This window comes from Debaryomyces fabryi (genome assembly GCF_001447935.2).
Source record: "Debaryomyces fabryi strain CBS 789 chromosome Unknown contig00070, whole genome shotgun sequence".
Lineage (NCBI taxonomy): Eukaryota > Fungi > Ascomycota > Pichiomycetes > Serinales > Debaryomycetaceae > Debaryomyces > Debaryomyces fabryi.
The window spans coordinates 35,802-52,713 of record NW_015385496.1 but is presented as its reverse complement, the minus strand read 5'-3'; the positions used below and the strand labels follow the sequence as shown (position 1 = coordinate 52,713).

The following is a 16,912-nucleotide window of genomic DNA, read 5'->3' as shown; positions in this document are numbered from 1 at the left end:
GCTGGTACTGCTGCCCCAGGTACTGCTGCTCCAGAATCTACTTCCCCAGCTGGTACTGCTGCTCCAGAATCTACTTCCCCAGCTGGTACTGCTGCTCCAGGAACTGAAGCTCCAGAAAGTACTTCCACTGCTGCGTCTTCTGTTGCTGCTGTTTCCAGCTACGAAGGTTCTGCTGTGACTCAAGGTAGCTCCTTATTCGCGTTACTTTTAGTTTCCTTAGTTCACTTTATCTAAATAGGTGACTGAGTAACTCAATATTATATTTAAATTCGGGAGGACATCCTATCATTTATTTTGATAAGTTCTTCATTACTTTAGGCCTTGAAATTTTACTTATTTTCTGAAACTACGGTTTGTACATATGTACTCTTTATTTCTATTTAAATTAATTATTTCATTTATTGGTTAATATCACATTTTGCATTCTTTACTGACGAAAATGTAAGCCAGTACTATTTGAGGTTGTATTTTCTGGCAATGAGCTGAATTTGTTGTGATAGCAATTCAAACAATTAGGAGTATTCGCGTACCTGATCTTGTTGTTCGGGCAACCAACATGAATGCTCTTAATGCATTGAAGACAATAAAGCGCGATATGCTATGTACGTCGTTTAAATCTTTTAGGAATAAAACTTCTGTAGCGCGCTAAATTGAGATCTGAAACCGTGTAAAGCGGCCGCCTATTGACAAAAAAAAAATGTCAAATTTCAGACTAGCGGTGTGTAGGATGTTAGGTTTTAACATTGTGTTTGAGAAAATATAATCAAAATAACTACAACAAAAAATAAATAGAATCTTAATTCAGTAGAAAAAAAACTTAAAGCATTTTGGTTATTATTCTCTAGATTGAGCAATATCCTCCATCTACTCTAATATCAGTTCCTGTAGTAAAGGAAGATGCATCGCTTGCTAAGTATAAATAAGCACCTACCAATTCTTCAGGTAATGCTTCCCTACCTAAAGGAGTTAAGCCCCACCATTTAGCCCTTTCGTGAGTCGGAACTGGATCCGATAATGACGTATTGGTATACCCAGGAGAAACAGTATTGACTCTAGCAAATCCAGAAAATTCAACTGCCAAAGACTTACCCATATGTAAAACTGCGGCTTTGGCAGAATTATAACAAGTTTGGTAGTTGGGTACATTTACAATATGAGCCGAGATCGATGCTGTGATTATAAATGAACCTTTTCCGTTCTTTTTGAAAATCTCTCCAGCATATTTCGCACAGTAAAATACCCCGTGTACATCGACGTCATAAACCCTTGCCCATTCTTCTGGGGTACTATCCTGATTTAGAATAGAACCCTTGTTCCAAGCAATACCTGCATTGGCAATGAACACATCAATTGTACCAAAATCCTCTTCTACCTGCTTTATGGTGGCTTTTACTTCTTCACATTTCGAAACATCAACTTGATAGGACTTTGATTTAATGCCATATGTTTTAGATAATCGGTCACTGATGCTAGGATCGAATATATAGTCCAAAATTACAATATCACTTCCAGCTTGTGCAAAACCTTCAGCTATAGCACCTCCTATATCACCAGCTGCTCCGGTGATAACAGACACCTTGTTCTCCAAGGAAAATTTATCTAATATATTCCTTGAGGTTGGTGCTGGTGGTGTTGCAGGAACTTTATTGTCTTCGTAATCAGCTTTGATGAGCGATTTATATTGCAGATCTGTTAGAGTCATTAAATGTCAATATCCTGCAATGAATACTAAAGAAAAAGCCCACTTTTTATAGAGTAATCAAAGAGGTAACTGTAAATTCTTATGAGAACAGAAATGGGATGAATCCTTGGAAAGCGGAGGTTGCTTTTCCATGCTCGTATTTTGCGCACGAAGATAACTGATTGCAAAATTCTTCGAAATCATAATTCGAGTATGGACAGACATAATGATTGGTTTTCACTACATATGAAGATACAATATTTTATTTATCCATATTGAAAATATATAGAATGCAAGACCAAAACATAGTATACTTTGAACACTTAGATTTTATCTTTCGTTCCTATATTTAATGATTCTTTTTTATTCACCGTACAACTTGATAGAAGTACACAGGTTAACATGCTACGCTGTATATTGTATGGGAATTGTAATTCGGTTATATGGTTAAACATAAACCATTAATTTAGACTGAATAGTCGCCCAAAACTTGAGTAAAGCAAAAAAAAGCGGAACCCATTTTCCCGTTTTCCGCTCCCTGGATGAACAGGGCTATTCACTTCACTATTGAAGGTAACAATAAATGTTGGGTGAATTGTTTTCAATATAAATAGCTATGTATTCTCCAATAAAATGTAGAGATTTCATACACATTAAAATTATACCAAGTTGAAAATTTAGTCTAAAATGCCTCAAAATATTAAAAGTATCATCGAACCAAAATTTGATAATCTTCCTACAAAAATACCAGATATTTCTAGTAATGTTTTTAATTTATTTTCGTTAAAAGGAAAGGTTGCCTCCATCACCGGTTCTTCGGCCGGAATTGGATTAGCGGTTGCAGAAGCCTATGCTCAAGCAGGCGCTAACATAGCCATTTGGTACAACTCTACTCCAGCAGATGACATTGCTGAAAGGTTATCTAAATCTTATAATATCACTGCCAAGGCCTAAAAATGCTCTGTTGACAGTTCTGAAGAGGTTGAACATACTATAGAAGAAATAGTAAAAGATTTTGGAACAATCGACATATTTGTTGCTAATGCTGGAGTTGGTTGGAAATCTTGTCCAGTTAGTGAGTCTTCCTTAGATGCATATCACAACGTGATGAAAGTTAATTTAGACGGTGTTTATTATGCAGCCAAATATGTGGGACCAATTTTTGAAAAGAATGGAAGAGGATCATTCATCATTACTGCTTCTCAAGCTGGACATTTAGTCACAGTTCCTATTGCCCAAGCTGCCTATAATGCAAGCAAAGCAGCTATTATTCAATTGGGAAAATCATTAGCAATCGAGTGGGTTCGATTCGCAAGAGTTAATACCATATCTCCAGGCTACATTTTAACCGAGATTGCAAAACATGTTCCATTCGATGTCAAATCAAAGTGGTGGCCCTTAATTCCAATGGGGAGAGAGGGCTCTCCACAAGAATTGGTGGGTGCATTCTTATATTTTGCTTCTGATGCATCCACATTTACTACTGGTGCAGACTTGATAATTGATGGTGGGTACACTGTCCCATAAGCTTAATTTATTTAATAATCTGCAGAAGAGTATTCAAATATATGAGACTCTTAATTCAAAGTATTAAATATACGATTTATAAGTAGAAGATTATCAAAGCTAATTATTGTTAGTTTCTGAAATTCCAATTATTCTATATTTCTTTAAATTCTGTAAAGCCATTAAAATAAATCGACTGATAAAGACAAAATCGATATTCGTATAAATTTCGGAACGTTATTGCGAAGAATTTCCTCTTTCTGGTTTTATAGAGTATTTCAGTGTTCGGGAACGATTATTGCCATAATTGGAAATGAAAAGTTCCACCTTACATGTATCGCTGGTATAAAATGCTGAGATAGCTAACAGAAAGTCAATTCTATAGAAATCCTGACTTCGCTAAATCTACCATCGGAATTTTTGGCTGCAAATTAACACTTACTGCAGATAGTCAGAATTATAGGAAGCCTTTATGGATCAGGAGAGAAGAATTTGTTCGAGTGACAAAAAGAAAAAGTCCTACATATGTAATATTTTACATCTGAGCACTATAGGACGTATAAAAGTTGTCCATAATTAACTCAATTAGGAAATCCAAAGTTACACCTTGTAATAAATAACAAGTACATGCAAGCTATAAAAGATAAAAGTATTTCTTTCTACTCGAGAACTCTATATTGCCGAGACACTCAACGGGAACACTCTTTCCGTAGTATTTTTGCGGAATCATTCTCATGAATCTAGACATGTTGTAGTCGAAATTGAAAATTAATTTGAACATCGATAATGCAAGAATAAATAATAATAAAATCATAAATAATACTCACCAGAATATCGAACAAGACATAGATTATATGTGCAAACGTATATACAAATTCAAATGTTTTTTAGGTCACAAGTTTGTAGACCATCGTCCTTGGGAGGCAAACAATTCTTTGAAGTTTATACTAACTTAGGACTTTGACAAAATTATCATAGAACTAAAATACGAACTGGTTTATAGGGTATTTACCGAAATATATAAAATATTTATTATAATATTCAGCTATAATTTGAAAAAAAAGTGCAATTCTGGTTTGGGGACACTGGTTTTTTTTTCTTGCATTTTAATTACTGCAAAATATTGAGTATGTAATGGAAGATGACTTTCCGCTTAGTTATTCATCTGTTAACAGTAGAGATTAGTATTAACATAAACAGATAGCTTGATATACCTCTTAGGTGATACAGGCATATCGATAAAAGCTATGACCATAGTCCTGCTGGTTATGTGAATACATGGAAAGCCCATTTCCGTTCCTCCTCCCCCGCAAAAAATGAAGCTATTAATGAATAATTAAATGCGCTGTAAAATTAATAATAAGCTATGAAATTCTATATAAATATCACTTATGTCACACGATTATCCAATGTTGGTAATATCACAACAGAATAATCAGAGAAATAATGATGAATAAAATCAACTTTGGGGCTAGCAGCTTAAACAAGATGTTTGATAAGTGTAACACTACTTATAATATATACATTATTGCCATAATCACAACTGTCTCAGGCATGATGTTTGGCTTTGATGTCTCGTCAATTTCTGCGTTTATATCAGAGCCTTCATATAAACTGTTTTTCAATTATCCAAATTCTACTACACAAGGTGTTATAACCGCATCTATGTCTGCAGGGAGTTTTGTAGGTGCTATATTATCATCTTTTATATCAGAGAAAATTGGAAGAAGGCCATCATTGCTCTTTTGTGCAATATTTTGGGTTTTAGGTTCTATAATTCAATCATCATGCAGAAATCTTGGCCAATTAATCGCTGGTCGTATCATATCCGGGATAGGTGTTGGGATCGGATCCTCGATAACTCCAATATATTGTTCAGAAGTATCACCAGCTCCCTCAAGAGGTGTAGTGGGAGGTATGTTCCAATTAGCGATCACTTTTGGTATATTAGTAATGTTTTATATTGGATACGGGTGTACATTTATTAGCGGACAATCTTCTTTCAGATTAGCTTGGGCATTACAAATGATTCCTGGTTTGGTTTTATTTGCTGGTGTATTCTTTTTGCCTGAGTCACCACGCTGGTTGGCAAATAATGACAGATGGGAACAAGCAGAAGAGGTTTTACGCAGAATTAACGAAAAGGACAAAACAGGAAGGTATTTAAATGAGTTGGAGGAATTAAAAGAAAGTATATCCATGTACAAGTTGTCTAAAGATGTCAAATACACTGAGCTCTTTAAGAAAAAGAATTATAAAAGTACTATTGTTGGAATTTCAGCTCAAATTTGGAATCAGCTTACGGGGATGAATGTGATGATGTATTACATAGTCTACATCTTTGAAATGGTGGGATTTACAGGAAATACAGTTTTAGTAAGTTCAAGTATCCAATATGTTATTAATTTCGGGGTTACTTTAATAGCTTTGCCCTTATCTGATTATTTTGGGAGAAGGAGATTAATGCTTGTCGGTGGTGTACTTATGATGACATGGCTATTCGCTGTTGGTGGCCTTTTTGCAACCTATTCCAAGAAGGTGGAGAACATTTCTAGCGATGCGACGGTGGTAATTACTATTCCAGAGGAACATAAAAATATTGGCAAGGCTATTGTTGCTTGTTCTTATTTATTTGTAGCAACTTTTGCTAGCACTTGGGCTGTCTGCTCATGGTGTTATTTTTCCGAGGTGCTACCCACCAGGACAAGATCTAAAGCAGGGCTGTTAGCAGTTGCCTGTGATTGGGCGGTCAATTGTGCGATTGCCCTCTTCACTCCTTCAGCATTTAGAAATATCACTTGGAAAACTTACTTTGTCTTTGGCACATTCTGTGGTGCTATGACTATTCACACCTTCCTTTCATATCCTGAAACACGAAAAAAGACACTAGAGGAAATCGATATTACATTCCAAAATAGTATTCCACCTTGGAGATCAGCTAATTTTGCCATCCAAAGTCTTGATGATTCTTTGAGCGATTCCAAGGAGTACAACTTAATGCATATCGAAAATGTAGTGGAGTCCAAGTATGTTAATTGACTGTATAGCTTATAATATAGATATTTAGTATCAATAAACTAAGCCTATATTTACTATTTTACGTTCTAAATCAAACATTTCAATTACTTAAAATATATTACTCTCAATTCGAGCTGCTTCAGTAATATATATCTATTAGTGGTTATTTTCAAAGGCATCATAATGATATCACTTCAGATATACTCATAACAAGAATTATAAGTATGTATTCGTTGAATCCATGATCTATGTATTAAAATTGGTGCTTAACTTCATGACACAAAGTGAATTAAGTACATAGAATATATATTTACTTATTCACAATTAACGAACAATAAACATTTTTTCGACGAAGTATACTGCAAAACATCTAACCGTATCACTACCTAATTCAATATATTATATACAAGTTTATCTATATATATATATATATATATATATATATTGAGGGAATCACACGATCTTGATATTTCGATTCAGAAATATATAGTTTGGCTTTCGTGCGTGGTATAAAGTCAATTGATTTATTTTGATTAAATATTATCAATGAGTAATGCTTGTGATTTTTGTCGTCGGAGGAAACTAAAATGCTCAAAGGAGCTACCCAGATGTTCTAGCTGTATCAAGTTTAATAAAGAATGTGCTTATACTCCGCGACAGAGACCAACACCTTTGACGAAAGCATATGTACACCAACTTCAAAAGCGGATTATCAGTCTAGAAAGTGCATTGGAGAAACTTTCAACTCCAAACCTGGAAAATAATGTGTTACTTGAAAATCATCCAACAATCGATCATGATCGCAAAGAAGTAAATAGAGAGCTGATTTACATTGATGATTTTCCGGCTCGATTCTATGAACCAAATATCCAAGAGGGGCCAAATTCTGTTAATAGTGAAACCTATGATTACTTCAAAGCTGAGGATTTTCTATTTTATGAAGATTTCTATAATGTAGACGATTTAGACTGGTATGAGAAAGACCCAGCTTCAACCAATGACGAAATACTGCCTATAGATACAAGTATAGATAACAATTCCCCTGATAGCATACCACATTCCACAAATGGACTAGTAGATGGTATGGGTGCCTTATCTATTGGAGACGAATCCCACTTTATAAAACCTCATTCTTTTTATGGAATAAGTTCGAGTAATGGACTTTTGAGATTTTTGAAAAGTTCAGATGACGAAAGAAATGAAAACAATCCTATCTATAAGACTAAGCTGGATTCCAAGTATTATTCAAATCTAGGGTTGATGTATGATCAAAATAATTTTAAATTGCTTAAAAGTGAAAATTCCGATATTAAATGATCACAGTTTTCGAACCGAACTTATAACTTCATATTTTGATAATTATCATTGTTATTATCCATTTATAAAAAAAAAGTCTTTCTTAGACGATTATGATGTATCTAAATCAACGTCAATTGCAAATCCAAATCCAAATTTAAATTCCATCAAAGATATTTCTTTCCAGGTTTTACTTAATACGGTACTTTCTATTGGCGCATTATGTAAATTTGGAGAAGCATCAATTATTGATTTGTTATATTATAAAAGAGTTAAGTCAACATTACAAGAAATTAATATCATGGAATGTGGTAGTTATCAACTATTGAATGCATTCATTTTATTAGGAAATTACGTACAAAAAAGAAACAAACCGAACACTGGTTGGAACTATCAAGGACTAAGTTTGAGGATGGCTATTAGTCTTGGTCTTCACAAAGAGATAAATACGACTGAAAACTCGAATTCCCATAGTTCTCGTTTCTTTGAAGCTCGTGAAAGAAGAAGAAGGTTGTGGTGGGGACTATTCTTTTTTGATGTTGGATTAACTATTACTTTTGGACGTCCATTGCATTTGCCTCTTCTAGAATCAATTGATATAAAATACCCATTGAATGTTGAAGATATAGAGATTGAAAATTTAAAAGAGGGTTATAACCCACATACGCTCATTAAACCATATCCTACCATCTATGCCGGGATACAACAAGAGGCAAGGCTTTCAAAAATTTCCTATAGAGTTTATAGTTATATCACTAAAGTCTGTGGTGCTAACGTTGAAAATACTAAATTGAAAATGTCAGGATTAATTGAATTGAATAGTCTAATTATCGCATTTGCTAATTCATTACCTCAGTATTTTAAAGAAGATGATACGATGGCAGCAAAATCTTTAAAGGAGGTTTGTCCCCCTACTTGGTTTAAAATAAGTCTAGATGGCACTTTAAGTATCCCTAAATGGTTTGATTTTACAAGGAGACGAATAATATGGAGATACAAAAATATTCAGATATTGATGTTTAGAAGCTTTATTTGGGAATCAGGAAAGTTTTTTGATAAGAATGAAATTGAGCTAAATTATTATTCGGATTCAAAATTAAATGAATTATTAGATTCATGTATGAGAACTTGCTATCAAGCAGCAAAAGATACTATAAACTCTATTAGTGATTATGTATCAACTTGTGAGGTAGATATTACATCTTCATGGTATGCGACTTACTTTATTTTTCAGGCTGTCTTGATACCAATACTATTAATCTATAAAAGTTGTTCCAAAGCATACAATAGAGACGTCAATCTGTGGATAAATGATATTGAACAAACTAAGAAAACCTTAATCAGTTTGCAGGCGTTTAACAGTCTGGCTAAAAATTTGGTTGAAACAGTTAGTCTTTTAACTCAACCTATTATAGAGAATATGAATCAAATCCACAAAGATAGCGCCATCGATAATAATTCAATTATAGAAGAAAGGGACTCTCGCAAAGGTTTAGATATTTCCGATCTTCCTTCTGCAACTATAAATTTATTTTCAAATGTGGGGGTTTATTTTAGTTCCAGAGTTGATTCTAGCATGCTTACTATGGGATATGAACAATCTGATCAATTCATCCCTGAGAAATGTGAATCTAATGAAAATAAGCGTAATGAAGAATTGTTGTCATCAGAAGAAGCTGTTATAAGCAACTTTTTACAACAAGAACTATTCCCAAATGATCCGATATTTGAAAATAGCCAACAATATCAACATTACTACGGTTTTGATTTTGATAGCAAAGACGGATAAATAGGCGAAGAAATTTAAGTTTATGCCTTTTCTTTTTTTGAATCCAGTGTTTGAGGATGAGACTTATTAATAGATCTTTCCTTGTTTAGTAAGGACGTAAATCTCGAATTAATACAAAGCTGATATTTTAAGTTGCCCGGCCCACAGTTCTACAAAACAATTAGTTCAATTTTACCAGTTAAATATTTTCTACAACGATAAACGCATAGACAATTCAGAGAACTCTAGCTTATTCTAGGTATCTATCTATCATTCCTTGAGAATTCATTATTCAGGTAATAATGTCACTTTCCAAGAGATAATAGATCAGCAGACACAATAGCAATTCACTATGCGACAATATTTCACTTTTTATATTTTTTCATTTGTTTGAAAGGAAAGAAACTTATCAAAAAATGCATAAAATATTAGTTGTATCACCATTACACAGAAACTTGTCTTGAAATTCATTAGAGTAAATTAAACCCAGCAAGAGTTTGGAACTTGCTCGAGTAATAACTCTCGAACCTTGTCTACCACCAATATTAGCTTAGATCTACACAATAACACGTTTGGTCTGAACTTCTTTTATTTTAGTTGTTCATTTCTTATTACTTTTCACTCTTTTAATCATCGAAGTTCCACCTTATATTAAAGGAGAATTAGACTAGTGTAGCATATTAAGCGAGGTCACGTGGTATAGCTTTAAAGAAAATATCTCATGACTGGTTAGAGCAGCAATTGTTTGAATATTTTCGAAGTCTTTATTCTATACAAGCCCAATATAAGTTTCATGATATGGTAATTAATATTAAATAGACTAAAAATATCTGATAACAGAGGAAGCTATATTCATATTGAAAAATAGAATCAAATGCCTACAGATAAGAGCTGGTATGATGCAGTTTACCAGCTGACTAATCTTGTCGTTAGGGATACCTACAATATATTGGCAGATCTTCAACGATATACTCCTGAAGAGGCATTTACGACGAGGTTGCTAGCTATCATTTCGTCAACGATTTCAATTTTTGCAGGTATTATTGGTATATACTTTTTTTTGGCTATTGATTATAAGAAGCGGGTATTCAGGCATCAATTAATTTTTTTCTTAATATTGTACGACTGCATTAAAGCGTTGTTTCTACTACTATATCCAGCAAGAGTTCTTGCAAGGGCCTCTGTATATTATGATTTGAAATTTTGCAAAGTTGTGGGATTCTTTACAGCATTATCTATTGAAGGTTCTGATATTGCAATCTTGAGTTTTGCTATTCATATCGCGTTGTTAGTCTTCAAACCTAATCAGACAGTTAGGCGTGGCATGAGCTATGAAGGAGGGTTGTTTCGATATAGATACTACGTGTATGCCATATCTATTCTTCTCCCAATATTACTTGCATCCCTAGCCTTCATCAATAGTATGGGCTATGAACCTTTAACAAATTGGTGCTATATACCGACGCGTCCACTTTGGTACAGACTTGTCTTGAGCTGGATACCTCGTTATTTGATTATTATTTCAATTTTCGTTATATACGGATGCGTCTATCGTCATGTAACAAAACAGTATAATAATGTCGGAAATACAATGATTGGAACTGATGAATCAAAGAACGAGAATATGTCCATATGGAAAAGGTTTTGCAAAGCTTTAGGCTTCGTGTTATTTTTGAATGTTCTTCTGTCTGACTCCCCTAAAATGGACGAAAATCAACCAAATGATGCACATATCGAAAACAATCATAATTTAACACCCGAGAATCTTAACGATGACACATTGCAACAATTCAGAAAGCGGCGGTTACAAGTCGAGAGGCAAATGAAAACAATATTTATTTACCCAGTTTCTTATATTTTTTTATGGGTATTCCCGTTGACTGTCCACGCACTTGATTTCAAATATGGTATTTCCAGGAAGCCAATAGTATGGCTAAATTCAATTTCGGCATTTATGCAGCCACTTAACTGTACTGTTGATACTATTGTATTTTTGATAAGAGAAAGACCTTGGAATATTATAACAAGCGAAGTAGATACCTCGCCAACTGAAAACTATGCATATCCTCGCTGGAGACATTTGATATCCTTTCTTCCTTTATTTTCCTTACCTAAACCTCATTATACTCAAGAATCAGAACTTAAAGATACCTCCGATATTGCATTTACTAACTCCTACAGTGATTCGAACTTCCACGACTACTCAAAAATTCTTTCAGGTACGCATCACATTCCTAATAGTAAGTCCGCCCGCAAGGAACTTAATAATAGCGATTCTTTTATATCTCCAAATGAGGGGTTTCAATACGAAAATTTAGGAAAAAGATATAGTTCCGAACATAATAAATCTGACCAAGAATCTGCTGAAGAGATGGATTTTACGGAATTTTTAAAGATGGGACCAGTTCGGTAACTCTTAGTGATAGATTCATCAAACATTAATAAATTAGATACGGTTAAATAATTATTAAAACTACTAATATAATCAATTTTATTTTATATATATGGAGCTTGACCTACTTCTTAGTATTAGCATTCTTCATTGCTGTAGATTTAACCCTTGGAAACCATATATTTTATATTGTATATTTATGCAAAACTTAACCAAATAATTTGAAAGAATCATTAGTGTTGATAATTTCTTCTTCTTTTTCATTATTATGCTCTTCATCTTCTTCATCTACTTCATTCATGTTAACTTTCTGGCCTAATAATGATGCGAAAAACTCATCAATTTGAGTATCATCCCATTTCCAAGCTCCTCTAGGAGCTTCAAAATTAGCAATCTGTTCTTGCACATGATATCTTAATTTACGGCCCTTCGAAGCTTTGGTATCAATGTTCTTTTTAAACTTTTGTGCTTGTTGGACACTTCTTAAAGATACAGTTAATCCAGAGGCTGGATCGCTAGATTGAATTTTTTTGTCCACGAGGTCATTAAGCAAAACACGGTAAAAATCCTCATCATCAAATATATTGGCAAGCTCAGATAAATCCAGTTTGTTTGTTTGTTTGTTTTCCCTTGGAATATCTGCTTGATCATCTATAGATTCTTGTTCAGTTACTTCATTTTGATTTGTGTAGTATTCATAACCCAAGGGTTTGACTTGACGCCTGTTAAGTTTTGTTCTTTTAATAAGTCTATCCATGTCAGACAAATTGTTGATAACCTGTTGCTCGGCTGATTGATTTATAGCCTTAAATTTACCAGAGCTTATAGCTGTGGAACCTGCCGCGTTGTGAATTTTAGATGACCATTTAGTTAACACAGAGCTTCTATATTTTTCCAATGCAGTATCTTGTTTCCCTGAAACTTCTAAATAGTCAGTTAAAGTTCTTTTTTTAGGATTAAACGCTTTAGTCAATTCAGATGATGATATGACAGAATCTTTCTTTAAAAGTTTCGATCTAATTGCTATAATACTATCCAATAAATCAAAACATTTTTCTTGTGCTTGATTCAAATATTTATCTGTCTTTTTAGTAGCAAAGCGTTCTTTCAAAATTCCTTTTTCTATAGGCAATACATTCGAATTTGTGAGGGATTTCTGCACTTTCATACGACTATCAATGATAGAATCAAACAACTTATGTTGCTGCAAGATCGCATAACCCTTGACGGCGTCATTAGAGGCCGACTGTGACAATCTGTTAACGATATGTTTACGTTCATTAGACATGAGTTCTTTCAACTTAGACCTCTTATGAGTTAAATTTGAACCTTCTTCCCTCTTTGCTTCATCTTCATCCTCACTATCAGCTTCATCATCTTCATCGTCTTCATCGTCTTCATCTTCTTCAGACTCGCTTTCAGAATTGCTTTTCAAGGAGATACCCGACTCACTACCTTCTAAATCCTCTTCCTCATCGAAGCTTCTGGATCCCTCAGATTCGTATAAGTCGTCTCTGTTAGTCACTTTACCGCCGTATGTCTTGCCCAAGTTCAAGTTGTCACTTTGCTTTCTAAGTTTTGACTTGTCAAGGCTAACATAGTGTTGTTTCTTTAATGTTTCATCGTCAGACAGGTCCGAGTTCAGATGGTCATCATCGTCATTATGATCGAAAACATCGTTTCTTAAATCATTATCTTCAATATCGAATTCAGTTGAAGGTTTACTCAACTCAGCTATCTTCTCAGCAAGGCTTCTCTTTCCCATTAGATCTATGACTATATCAATTAAATACTATGTCTGTATATTTGGTACATATAGATCTTCACTTTTTTTAGCTGAAAATTTTGAGCCGCACCATCTCCCTATGTGATTATATAATCTAGACAGAACAACTTTTATGATACTACGACTTTCCCTTCAGGCATACTGGAGGCAAAAAATTGGAGACCCGTAAACACCATGATAAACATCTTCTTGAGTCCTCTTGTGGGCGTATGTAAAGAAATTTTTTACTTATAGTTTACCCACCTTTTGCTTTTTAAGTAAATTTTACGTTAGTTGTAAAATTAAGAGAGAGCTTGAATACAATGCTTAATGAGGTCCATATAGAAACACCTGTATATATCATATACACGTCTTTAGGAATATAGTTCGCTTACATCGTGGAATGTCTCAGGTACTTCAACTTCTTTGTATGAATAAAGCCAATTTTACCGTGGCTATGTGATCACGTGAACGGATTGTTCAATATCATTTTCTGAAAATCACCAAAGCAGTTGAATAAGATTTTAATAACTTGTTTTTCCTTCTGTTAAGTTCAAATAATTGAAGAATAAACTAATCTACCGTGTTTAAAAACGAGAAATTTTACCTTGAGTTTTAAGTAACACTCTAAATAATAACTACATAATGAGATTTTTTAAGTACCTTTTTGGCTTCATATCCATGTTGACCTTGATATTGGCAGCAGACAAAACTACCAAGAAATCATCTACTACGGTCTGGGTCACTACCACAATCAAGGGTGAAAAGACAACTATGCAAACAATATATGAACAGTCATTTAAGTCAACATATGCCACTGCAGACGAGGGAGATGTTAAGTCGGGTCAAATTGGACTTGGCTCTATTAGTGGAAATGTTGGTGATGTAAGAAGTTATGAACATACAACAGTGGGACAATCAAATGCAGCTGTTGGGCTTTTTAAGCCGGAAAATATCTATTCGGGAATAGCTGGTGTTTCCTTTTTGCTTTTAGGGGCCTTACTTTAAGGACCTTACTCAAGAGCATGTTACTAAACTATACAGCACGATCTCCTATAGTTAAATCTCATTTCAATGTTTGCTTAATCGAAGACGTTGAATACGTATCTGGTATACGATAAATAGACTTTTCAGAAATGATGAAATACATGTTGTTATAAATAATAAACTACAAAGGTCACAAAAATTTTATAATGTGGACTGGTATTAATGATAACGCTTATCAGCTATACATTTATGTCTATCGTTTTCATTTATCTTATCTTTATAGCTAGGTTTTAATAATCTTGAAGAAATACAAAGTTCTAGTCTGTAATATACGCGTATGTTTGGTATTTTTCACTGAATTACGTTCCGAAAATTACTCGCAATTTTTTTTTTCGTTTTCGCTGAACATCGTCAACTTTGTGGACTTCATCGAAAAGCGATTTTACATTAAACGCCTAGTTAACATTTATTTTCATAAGTAAAACATCCAAGGAAACATTAAAGTATGTAGTGAGCTTCATCATAGTCTTAGCGAGGAAAAAAGCATCACTTTTAGAACCATTTTAAATGCATTGATTGTATCAATTTTCTCGAATAAGGTCAGAAGTATGAATAAAAGATTTTACTAACAAAAATAGCTAAGATGTCTGAAGAATTATCTAAGCAAACTGAAGAATTGTCTTTAGAAAACAAGGACACTGTTTTAACGAATAAGGAAGAATTTACTGCCAAGCATCCATTAAATAACAAATGGACTTTATGGTACACCAAGCCACAAGTTAATAAATCGGAAAACTGGCATGATTTATTAAAACCAGTCATCACATTTTCTTCTGTTGAAGAATTCTGGGGCATCTACAACTCTATTCCTCAAGCAAACCAATTACCTATGAAGTCAGATTATCATTTATTCAAAGAAGGAATTAAACCAGAATGGGAAGATGAACAAAACTCTAAAGGTGGTAAATGGCAATTTGCCTTCAACAATAGACGTGATGTTGGATCAATTATCAATGATTTATGGTTACGTGGTCTTTTATCTGTCATTGGTGAAACTATTGAAGACGATGAAGATGAAGTTAACGGTATCGTTTTAAACATTAGAAAGCAAGTCATTAGAATTGGTCTCTGGACAAAGGACTGTGATGAAACTAAATTAAGAACCGTAGGTGAAAGATTGAAGAAGATCTTAAAATTAACCGAAGAACAAAAACTTGATTTTATGTCACATGAAGACTCTGGTAAAAAGGGAGCTGAACCTTTAATTTCATTATAAGTTTGAAAATTTTAATTATATACTGGATAACAAAGTTCAATAACAGGGAAAGCTTTGAGATTATCTTTTATTTACATAATCTTCCCGCAAATTTATCATTAGTATGATTTATCAATTTAATTGTCGTGCTACAATTCTATTACGAAGTATTTAGCTTTATATTTTTATCATTGTTATTCTATCTGTATACATATAAATTTACGCTGATCTATTAACGAAACCAGAACTTTATATTTTAATGTACAATAGGGTTCACTTTGTTATCTACAAAGTCTTGAATCTTCTCCCAATATGCCGGCTGAATAACCGTATCATTATGCAGCGAATTTTCAAACTTATACATTACTTTATCGTCACTTTTTGATAATGAAAATATACGATCCATATGTTCTGGTGGAACGATTTCATCCTTACGTGCACTTAGCAATAAAACAGGAATACTGGAAGAAATCGTACCGACTAATTTTTCCAGATCCCAAACTTGATGAATAAATATGGCAAGATATTTTAACATTGGAAAAATATGGGGAACAGTTTTTCTAATCGATAAAAACGTGTTCTCCAAAATAATGCCCTTAATAGAGGGTCCCATTGTAGCAGCAATATAAATACCAACAGCACCTCCAAGCGATCTTCCGTACAATACTATTGAAGATTGTTGGTATTGTTCATCCTCGATTGTCAAGTATTGCATGATTCTTTGAGCGTCAATCTTTAGTCCTTTCTCCGAAGGTTTGCCAGTAGATTTACCATACCCACGATATGAATATATGAATACATTATAACCGAAGTTTGAATAAAACATGGAAACAATTGGTAATGCATGCCCGATGTTACCTGCGTTCGGTGAAAGAATTAGAATAGTTTTATTACTGTATGAGGGCGATTCTTGATTCTGTTTTAACAGGTAACACTGTAAATTTTCTCCATCTTCAGTCTTTAAATTCACCAATTCATAATCCGGCATCCCATATTCATCAGGAGTTGCACAATATCCATGTCCATCATTTAATGATGCAGGGTATATTAAACTGGATTGATAAGAATATAACCCTATAAACAAAGTTACACCTATTGATAGTGCTATTTGTGCCATATATGACATGCCTCTAATTAACTAGAATACACTTGTTGCAAAAGTATATAGGCTTGAATTCTTCAGTAACAAGATATAGCAAGTTCGAACGTGACGAAAGTAAATTGGTGAGAGAATTGGTGATAAC

General features: G+C 33.8%; 11 protein-coding genes across 11 annotated transcripts; 8 read left to right on the top strand and 3 right to left on the bottom strand.

Annotated features, from left to right (window-relative positions):
- Positions 1–841: 841 nt before the first annotated feature.
- On the bottom strand, positions 842–1,702 carry AC631_03351 (uncharacterized protein; the record flags this gene model as incomplete). The annotated part of the gene is made up of 1 exon (XM_015612180.1): positions 842–1,702. One exon carries the CDS (start codon positions 1,700–1,702, stop codon positions 842–844), a length of 861 nt encoding a protein of 286 aa, XP_015467023.1.
- Positions 1,703–2,368: 666 nt separating this feature from the next.
- Positions 2,369–2,635, top strand: AC631_03350 (uncharacterized protein; the record flags this gene model as incomplete). Its single annotated transcript, XM_015612179.1, has 1 exon — positions 2,369–2,635. The coding sequence occupies one exon, from the start codon at positions 2,369–2,371 to the stop codon at positions 2,633–2,635; it is 267 nt and encodes an 88-aa protein (XP_015467022.1).
- Positions 2,636–2,788: 153 nt separating this feature from the next.
- Positions 2,789–3,208, top strand: AC631_03349 (uncharacterized protein; the record flags this gene model as incomplete). The annotated part of the gene is made up of 1 exon (XM_015612178.1): positions 2,789–3,208. One exon carries the CDS (start codon positions 2,789–2,791, stop codon positions 3,206–3,208), a length of 420 nt encoding a protein of 139 aa, XP_015467021.1.
- Positions 3,209–4,636: 1,428 nt separating this feature from the next.
- On the top strand, positions 4,637–6,226 carry AC631_03348 (sugar porter family MFS transporter; the record flags this gene model as incomplete). Its single annotated transcript, XM_015612177.1, has 1 exon — positions 4,637–6,226. The coding sequence occupies one exon, from the start codon at positions 4,637–4,639 to the stop codon at positions 6,224–6,226; it is 1,590 nt and encodes a 529-aa protein (XP_015467020.1).
- A 525-nt stretch (positions 6,227–6,751) lies between these two features.
- On the top strand, positions 6,752–7,522 carry AC631_03347 (Zn(II)2Cys6 transcription factor domain-containing protein; the record flags this gene model as incomplete). The annotated part of the gene is made up of 1 exon (XM_015612176.1): positions 6,752–7,522. One exon carries the CDS (start codon positions 6,752–6,754, stop codon positions 7,520–7,522), a length of 771 nt encoding a protein of 256 aa, XP_015467019.1.
- Positions 7,523–7,802: 280 nt separating this feature from the next.
- AC631_03346 (fungal specific transcription factor domain-containing protein) lies at positions 7,803–9,290 on the top strand (the record flags this gene model as incomplete). Its single annotated transcript, XM_015612175.1, has 1 exon — positions 7,803–9,290. One exon carries the CDS (start codon positions 7,803–7,805, stop codon positions 9,288–9,290), a length of 1,488 nt encoding a protein of 495 aa, XP_015467018.1.
- A 1,570-nt stretch (positions 9,291–10,860) lies between these two features.
- On the top strand, positions 10,861–11,682 carry AC631_03345 (uncharacterized protein; the record flags this gene model as incomplete). The annotated part of the gene is made up of 1 exon (XM_015612174.1): positions 10,861–11,682. One exon carries the CDS (start codon positions 10,861–10,863, stop codon positions 11,680–11,682), a length of 822 nt encoding a protein of 273 aa, XP_015467017.1.
- Positions 11,683–11,869: 187 nt separating this feature from the next.
- AC631_03344 (rRNA-processing protein) lies at positions 11,870–13,426 on the bottom strand (the record flags this gene model as incomplete). The annotated part of the gene is made up of 1 exon (XM_015612173.1): positions 11,870–13,426. One exon carries the CDS (start codon positions 13,424–13,426, stop codon positions 11,870–11,872), a length of 1,557 nt encoding a protein of 518 aa, XP_015467016.1.
- Positions 13,427–14,071: 645 nt separating this feature from the next.
- Positions 14,072–14,434, top strand: PGA1 (Pga1p; the record flags this gene model as incomplete). Its single annotated transcript, XM_015612172.1, has 1 exon — positions 14,072–14,434. One exon carries the CDS (start codon positions 14,072–14,074, stop codon positions 14,432–14,434), a length of 363 nt encoding a protein of 120 aa, XP_015467015.1.
- A 622-nt stretch (positions 14,435–15,056) lies between these two features.
- Positions 15,057–15,689, top strand: EIF4E (translation initiation factor eIF4E; the record flags this gene model as incomplete). Its single annotated transcript, XM_015612171.1, has 1 exon — positions 15,057–15,689. The coding sequence occupies one exon, from the start codon at positions 15,057–15,059 to the stop codon at positions 15,687–15,689; it is 633 nt and encodes a 210-aa protein (XP_015467014.1).
- A 235-nt stretch (positions 15,690–15,924) lies between these two features.
- On the bottom strand, positions 15,925–16,785 carry AC631_03341 (uncharacterized protein; the record flags this gene model as incomplete). The annotated part of the gene is made up of 1 exon (XM_015612170.1): positions 15,925–16,785. One exon carries the CDS (start codon positions 16,783–16,785, stop codon positions 15,925–15,927), a length of 861 nt encoding a protein of 286 aa, XP_015467013.1.
- Positions 16,786–16,912: the final 127 nt, after the last annotated feature.